This window comes from Cimex lectularius, unplaced genomic scaffold (genome assembly GCF_000648675.2).
Source record: "Cimex lectularius strain Harlan isolate CLEC.00 unplaced genomic scaffold, Clec_2.1 scaffold457, whole genome shotgun sequence".
In the NCBI taxonomy this organism is placed as follows: domain Eukaryota; kingdom Metazoa; phylum Arthropoda; class Insecta; order Hemiptera; family Cimicidae; genus Cimex; species Cimex lectularius.
Genome location: NW_019393071.1, coordinates 92505 through 100334, shown reverse-complemented (window position 1 = coordinate 100334; position 7830 = coordinate 92505). Strand labels below are relative to the sequence as shown.

General features: G+C 33.9%; 2 protein-coding genes across 5 annotated transcripts; one reads left to right on the top strand and one right to left on the bottom strand.

Annotated features, from left to right (window-relative positions):
• Positions 1 to 2412: 2412 nt before the first annotated feature.
• On the bottom strand, positions 2413 to 5941 carry LOC106663490 (ATP-dependent RNA helicase eIF4A-like). Of its 2 annotated transcripts, XM_014388358.2 has the most exons (8): positions 5786 to 5941; positions 5680 to 5709; positions 5452 to 5604; positions 5190 to 5367; positions 4372 to 4747; positions 3963 to 4247; positions 3641 to 3897; positions 2413 to 3574 (listed from the first exon to the last, which is right to left on the bottom strand). In XM_014388358.2, exons 4-8 carry the CDS (start codon positions 5365 to 5367, stop codon positions 2805 to 2807), a joined length of 1866 nt encoding a protein of 621 aa, XP_014243844.1. In that variant the 5' UTR covers positions 5452 to 5604; positions 5680 to 5709; positions 5786 to 5941; the 3' UTR covers positions 2413 to 2804. The 2 variants fall into 2 exon arrangements, with proteins under 2 accessions (XP_014243844.1, XP_014243843.1); XM_014388357.2 differs by lacking the exon at positions 5680 to 5709.
• A 1-nt stretch (position 5942) lies between these two features.
• Positions 5943 to 7665, top strand: LOC106663491 (cysteine-rich protein 2-binding protein). 3 transcript variants are annotated; one of them, XM_024229874.1, is made up of 3 exons: positions 5943 to 6035; positions 6175 to 6254; positions 6459 to 7665. In XM_024229874.1, the coding sequence occupies exons 2-3, from the start codon at positions 6176 to 6178 to the stop codon at positions 7373 to 7375; spliced, it is 996 nt and encodes a 331-aa protein (XP_024085642.1). In that variant the 5' UTR covers positions 5943 to 6035; position 6175; the 3' UTR covers positions 7376 to 7665. The 3 variants fall into 3 exon arrangements, with proteins under 3 accessions (XP_024085642.1, XP_024085641.1, XP_024085640.1); XM_024229873.1 differs by having other exon boundaries at positions 5948 to 6035; positions 6163 to 6254; XM_024229872.1 differs by lacking the exon at positions 5943 to 6035 and having other exon boundaries at positions 6047 to 6254; positions 6459 to 7664.
• The last annotated feature ends 165 nt before the right edge of the window (positions 7666 to 7830 follow it).

Genomic DNA, 7830 nt, shown 5'->3' with positions numbered 1-7830 from the left:
ATACGGTTTTTAGGATATTTCGAGTCTATTAGTTGTTTTTTTCTTATTGTTAATCTACAAATGTATCAATTTATGGTAGAAGTAGAATAACAAACAAGGTGAAACCTCGATTAACAGTTGCTTATACAATTTCTACAACGACAAATTTTTATCTTTAAGTAAGGGTAAATGTGTTAGAGTGCTGTGGGAAGTATGCTGTTTATATAAAGCATGGTGTTGGCAGTGAGCATTTTAAAAATTTATTTACGGCCCTGCGTTGCACTTAATACACAAAAAAATTGACCAGAAACAAAAAGCATGATTAAACAAAAGTAGAAAGTTCAAAAAGGCGATTATTAAATGTAAGATTTCGTATCGTTTTCCATTATTTTATATCATCCGGTTGATTTCCAGTGATTTGATTGGTTCCTTATGTATTCCAGTAATTCAGCATGTTAAACTGAAAAAAAATTATCCGGGTCTTCTTTGTCTGAATCTTCGCTTGTCTATCCACCTCGCTAGAGTTGAGTGTTTTATCTAAATTTTTGTCTTCAAATGCTTCGCTGATTTGTTGGAGGAAGGGCTATCTATAAACACTGTCAAAAACATTGTGGTTCCCTTTACCAAGAAAATTCGTCGGATATCTGTAGTAACTATCGAAAACTGGTCGACCAACAGAGAAAGGACTATTTGAAAATTAACATTCTATTACACCTATGATTATCATGACATAATAGAGCCCAAATTGCACAGAATCAGTATTATTTTCACTCTATTTTAAAAATGTATACAAAAACTTATTGTGACGAGTTTAGGATTGAAATAAGTTATCAGCCAGGTTCCAGTAACCTTATGTATGGCTCAGTATCAGTATCACCATAAAGAAGGTTATAATCTTTATAAAATAATAAGTTTCATGCATTTTACTGTCTTAAATATTGGAATTCGTTAAAAAACGGAAGTTGTAAGTCAAAAACTGAAAATATATCGTTCTCAATTTTTGTTTTGATGTTTGAATTGGTTTGAATTAATTTTAAAATTACCTTTGTTAAAATTATTTATATTTAAACAATAAACCTCTATCATGCTAGTGTGTAATCTATAACGAATCAAGAATAAGATATTTCTCATAGATAGAGATACAAGATCATAGCAATAGAAAGCAATTGCGCAAAGATATTTTAAAGAAAAATACACGAAAAGGTAAGTAGAACAAAATAAAATAAATAAGAATTTAATTTTATGCTGAATTAGCATTCGGCCACTTATTGGGTCCATCTTCACTCATCGGTTTGTTGAACTTCTCACTTTAGCATTGAGACATTTTCAGTGGCCAACTTGAGCGAAGATGGACACAGTGCCTATACCGCATGAGTTCACTGACTCGCAGACCAACGCCCAGCATCAACACTAATTTAATTTTATACATTAACAGATTTGATGCGGCGTGCAGGATTCCGTACTGGGATATAAAAGAGCGAAATAAAGCTGGGACACTTCCTGCATCCGCTTCAAAGAGATCAGCCCTGATCGAAAGGTTCAGAAGATTTCTTTCATCTGATCCAGACTTTCCAAAAGATGAGTTGTCAAAAATGTGTAGGAACTATCGAAAACTGGTCATCTGACAGAGAAAGGACTATTTGAAAATCAACGTTCTATTGAACATACTAAACCAGGCTGAATCAGGAATTTTATCAACTGCTTTGCCTTATAAACATGGATGTATTAATTGTTATTCTTGCACCTGTTATTTATCAGGATTTTGAAATCGAGCCACCCCTGTTCAAACTCCATACAAGGATAAAAGTCAAGGAGAAATTTCCAAACTTGGAGCTTCCAAAAGTTAAAAAATATCCTGTTAATTATCTCTATGTTGACAATGATCACATACCTATTATAAACACTAGCAAAACTTCACTTCTGGGATGAAGTTGACACGTCGATAGCACTAAAATATCCAGAGTTCAGCTGTGTTGTCACATAGAAGATTGTGATTGGATTCAGCTTCATAGCTCAAGGGGAACCACTTGAACAAAATATGCATCAACTACTTGCTTGTACGGCCTAAATGAAGGAATCACAGCATTGGTAAAATGATACTTCACCGTTTAATACAGTCATGCAAACTTGGGACATCACTGTGCACATCTTTCTAACAACCCAGCATTGGTTCTTTACCAAAAATTTGGACTTAAGAGCGATCATTTATTGATGCAATTTTAAGAAATGTATTCCTAAACTGATTCTAATGAGTCAAACCACTCAATCTTAATTATATCAGAAAGAAATGATATTAAGCCTAATAGTCTTTTAAAAATGTTAGAAACATAAAAGTTCAGTGGTTCAAGACAAATTTTTATCCTTAGGCAAGGGTAAATGTGTTAGAGTGCTGAGGGAAGTATGCTGTTTATATAAAGCATAGTATGGATAGTGGATATTTAAAAAAATTATTTATGACCCTGCATAGTGCTTAATACACATCGCACTGACATTTATTATCATATTATATTGCGTTATCAAATAATAACATAATGAAAACAATCTATCACAATTCTGTTTTACATTAAATGATTATAACTGTAACAATTTTAAAATAGGAAATATACAATATTTACAGCAAATCTGATGATTTATCATTTACGCTGATGGTGAATATTAGACCACCAGTGTTTACAGTATGTGTTTATAAAATAAAATTTTAACCTGAAATATAGTCACAAATTATTTAAATGGTAATAAAGAATAATGAATAAAAACACAATTTGAAACAAAATTAAAATTAAATTCAGCTACTAGTAAAAAAAGACTAGAAACAAAAAGCATGATTAAACAAAAGTAGGACGTTCAAAAAGGCGAGATAATTCAATATAAGATTTCAGATCGTTTTCCATTCTTTTATACCAACCAGTTGATTTCCAGTGATTTGACTGGTTTCTCATATGTTCCAATACTTCAGCATGAGGCCGTAAACTCTGAAAAAAATTATCCGGGTCTTCTTTGTCTGAATCTTTGTTTTCCATTTCTTCCTCGCTAGCATTTGTATATTGTTGAGGTGTTTTATCTAAATATTTGGCTTCAAATGTTTCACTAATTTTTTGTACTTCCAATTCTCCTTCTCTATATGTAGATTCTGACTCATCGCTTTCAGAAGTACAATCTAATTCTTTTTTGATTTGATAATCATAACATTGTTTTTTGAATATATTTTTGTTTTTCTTCTCTAAATTATTTTCCTCTTCTAAATCTTTTGCACTATCACAGACACTCAACTCTATTTTATTTTCAGGTATCAGTGCAACATCAGATCCCGATGTGTCTTCACATTCAACACTAATGTCATTTTCAGCAAATGTATTACATTCACAGTACTCAGAATCTCCGGAAGTTGAATGTTTGTCTAGCTGGCTGGTCTCACTGTTTTCTACTAAAGATACATTTGAAGAGCAAAGTAGATCACAATCAGTATTGTAAAGTTCATCTGTTTTGGAAATCTTATCTTCTTCGTTTTGGCTATTATCTAAGTCAAATATTTCTTTCATCAAACTATTCAGTTTTTGTTCTGTGACATCCTTTTCATACAGGGTGTAGCATTTGCCTACATAATTAAAACAGTTACAAAATACATACAATTGTTTATGAGTTTTATTAAAATAAAATTTACCATAACCACCATATCTGCCAGCTCGACCCATACGATGAAGAAAAGCAGCTTTGCTATTAGGACAGTCAATGTTTATGACAAGATTGACAGTCGGGATGTCGATTCCCCTCGCTGCGAGGTCGGTTGTAACTAAAATTCTAGCCTCATGTGCCCTAAACTTCCTCAACATTTCAATTCGCACCTCCTGTGGATATGAGGAAATCAGGCATGCCACAGGTAAATCATTTTTTTGCAATTGTTTCGCCAAACTGTCAGCCCTGTGATATTAAACAAAATTAAATACAATACACTTATAAAAGCTACCTTATGTAATAAACCATACTGTGTTTGAAAGTTAGAAAATATGATAGCCTGATCATAAGTGTCTGTATTGAGAATATCCATGACTTTTTTTCGTTTTGATCTCTGTCTAACAAGTGAATTGACATGGTAGTCAACACAAAGCATTATATGTGTTACTCCGACTAGCACTGGGCAAAGATCACCATCAAGCATTACATTCATCCCCGTTTTCATGTAGTTTTGTGTAAATTCTCGAACTTGCTGTGGAAAAGTCGCACTGCAGGCCAATATCTGTTTAGCTTTACCTGACTTGTTAAATATGAAACTGAAAAAAAAAAAAAAAATTTATAAGTATGATCAAGATAACATTAAAAAAAATTTTCTTATTTTTATCTTAGTTGTGCAGATATGCTGTGTGGCACACTAAATTAATAAAAATAAAAAATTACTTGATATCACTTATAAAGTTCTTTTCGACAAGAATGTCAGCTTCATCTAGCACAAATAATCTCAACGCCGACACATCAAGCGCTCCAAGTTCAACAAGATGCTTTAGCCGTCCTGGTGTCCCTACGACAACCTGGCATCTTTTCACCTTTGACAAGTCGGAAGCGATTGGCAGACCTCCGATGAAAGTCTCGATTGACAGTTTTTTAAAACAACAACCAACCTCACGGATCACATCGCCAACCTGCAATGCGATTTCACGAGTCGGCACAATTACAATTGACTGCGGCCTGTTTATACTTTCACAGAGTGATTCAAGTATCGCTATTGTAAATACAAGTGTCTTCCCAGTGCCAGACTTAGCTTGAATGATCAAATCTGAAACAAAAACACAATTTAACTCTATTAACTGTATTATGTTGTTCCCTATCAATTCTATATTACATAATAGTTTATATTCCAATGCTGAAATTATTGGAATTATTAAACAAAAGAGTATGACCTTCTGATCGCTGAGGTATGCCTGTTCTTACTGAAATACAAGTGAGGACAATCCAAAGACATCGTCACATTCAACACCTTAATAAACATACTATCGCAGAACTGGCACTTGGTCATTTATTGGGTCCATCTTCACTTGCAGGTTTATTGAATTACCCACCTTCAGTGATGAACTCAATGCTACAAATGAAGACAAATCCAATAAGTGACCTACTGCAGGTTTAAAACAGTTCAGCGTGAGTTCACCAACTCGCAGAGCAACACCCATCATCAAAAATACTGTTGGCTATTTAAGGCTAAATTTAGTCAACAGGCTCACCGATACCAATCCGAGCAAGCGGCACCGCTGATGCTTGGATCGGTGAAGGCCTCTTAAATCCAGCCTTTTTAAGTCCATTCAGCACCAGAGTGTTCAAAAGCATCGAATCAAATGTCAAGTGGTCACTTAGTTGGACATCGACTGTCCTCATGGTGTTGTCAATATCTTGGGCTGGCATCTAAAAAACCATAAATTGGTCGTTATAATTAAAAGTAATCTTCCTTCAAGAATAATTTTCTCAGGTAACTGTGTTAACACATACCTTGGAGGATTATCTAGCTGATGATATCCAGACTTAAAAGAAGTTTAGCTTGCGAAAGGAATAAGGAACCAAAAAACTGGCGTCCTCGGTTTCTATGGAGCTATGGTAGCCGGGAGGATTTGTCAGAAGGTGGGGAGACCCTGACGCAACACCCTGTATACATAAAAAACAAACAAAATCAAAACACAAAGATTCACGCTAATCAATAGATTAAGTAGTATTACTAACTTATCGTATTAATCACCCATGTTTCTGGGTCTTTAAGAAAAAAAATGCTAGGTAAAAATTCAAAAAATCCATTAAAGAAAGAGTACGATTTTTATGAGAATATTACCTATGATAATCATGACATAATAGAGCCCAAATTGCACAGAATCAGTATTATTTTCACTCTATTTTAAAAATGTATACAAAAACTTATTGTGACGAGTTTAGGATTGAAATAAGTTATCAGCCAGGTTCCAGTAACCTTATGTATGGCTCAGTATCAGTATCACCATAAAGAAGGTTATAATCTTTATAAAATAATAAGTTTCATACATTTTACTGTCTTAAATATTGGAATTCGTTAAAAAACGGAAGTTGTAAGTCAAAAACTGAAAATATATCGTTCTCAATTTTTGTTTTGATGTTTGAATTGGTTTGAATTAATTTTAAAATTACCTTTGTTAAAATGATTTACATTTAAACTATAAACCTCTATCATGCTAGTGTGTAATCTAGAATGAATCAAGAACAAGAGACTTCTCATAGCAATAGAAAGCAATTGCGCAAAGATATTTTAAAGAAAAAGACACGAAAAGGTAAGTAGAATAAGAATTTAATTTTATGCTGAATTAGCATTCGGTCACTTATTGGGTCCATCTTTACTCATTGGTTTGCTGAACTTCTCACTTTATCATTGAGACATTTTCAGTGGCCAAGTTGAGCACCTCATACCTCATGAGTTCACTGACTCGCAGACCAATGCTCAGCATCAACGCTAATTTAATTTTATATATTAACAGATTTGTATCAGTCAACGAGGTTTGATGCGGCGTGCAGGGTGCCGTACTGGGATATAAAAGAGCGAAACAAAGCTGTGACACTTCCAGCGTCCGCTTCGAAGAGATCAGCCCTGATCGAAAGGTTCAGAAGATTTCTTTCATCTGATCCAGACTTGCCAAAAGATGAGTTGTCAAAAATCTGTAGGAACTATCGAAAACTGGTCGTCCGACAGAGAAAGGACTATTTGAAAATTAACGTTCTATTGAACATACCGAGCCAGGCTGAATCAGGAATTTTATCAACTGCTTTGCCTTATAAACATGAATATATTAACTGTTCTTTTACCGATAGGATTCTTGCACCTGTTATTTATCAGGATTTTGAAATTGAGCCACCCCTGCTCAAACTCCATGCGGAATTAAGGATAAAAGTCAAGGAGAAATTTCCAAACTTGGAGCTTCCAAAAGTTAAAAAGTATCCTGTTAATTACCTCTACGTTGACAAAGACCACATACCTGTTATAAACGCTCTAGCTAAACTTCACTTCTGGGATGGAATTGACACGTCGATAGCGCTGAAATATCCGGAGTTTAGCTGTGTTGTCACATACCGAAAGATTGTGATTGGATTCAGTTTCATAGCTCCTGGGAACCACTTGAACGAAGCCTACATCAACTACTTGCTTGTACGGCCTAAATGGAGGAATTGCGGCATTGGCAAAATGATACTTTACCACCTAATACAGTCATGCAAAACTTGGGACATCACTTTGCATGTCTCTCCAACAAACCCAGCATTGGTTCTTTACCACAAATTTGGATTTAAGAGCAATCTTTTATTGAGACAATTTTATGAAATGTATGCTCAAACTGATTCTAATGAGTCAAACCACTCATTCTTAATGAAACTAGAAAGAAGTGAAATTAAGCCTCAATAGTCTTTTAAAAAATAACAAATCTGATGATATGTATTCATAATTGTTCAGCTCTCCAGAATATCGTTCAAATATATAAACATCAGTCTAATATGTGACTGCAATGGTTAAGTGTTGACCTGTTTAAATTTCAGCAGCCCTGAATTATGAACCAAAGTACTTTCAAACATTCAATGATGGAATATTACTGGAACCCGAGGTTGATATGACCTCTATTGTTGTGAACCCCTATTTAAAAAATGAAAAATAAATAAAAATTAGTTTTGTCTTTTTATAATGTCTTTTATTATCTCCACCTCAATATTTTAAAAAGTTAGAAACATAAAAAATCAATCGTTCAAATATATAAATTATATAATATAATTAAGGTTATCAGGGAGGCTTTTACCAAATGGTCTATTGATTAAAGATATCTTTCTTCTTTTTTTCGGTATTAGAAGTAATGCCCACTTTTCCCT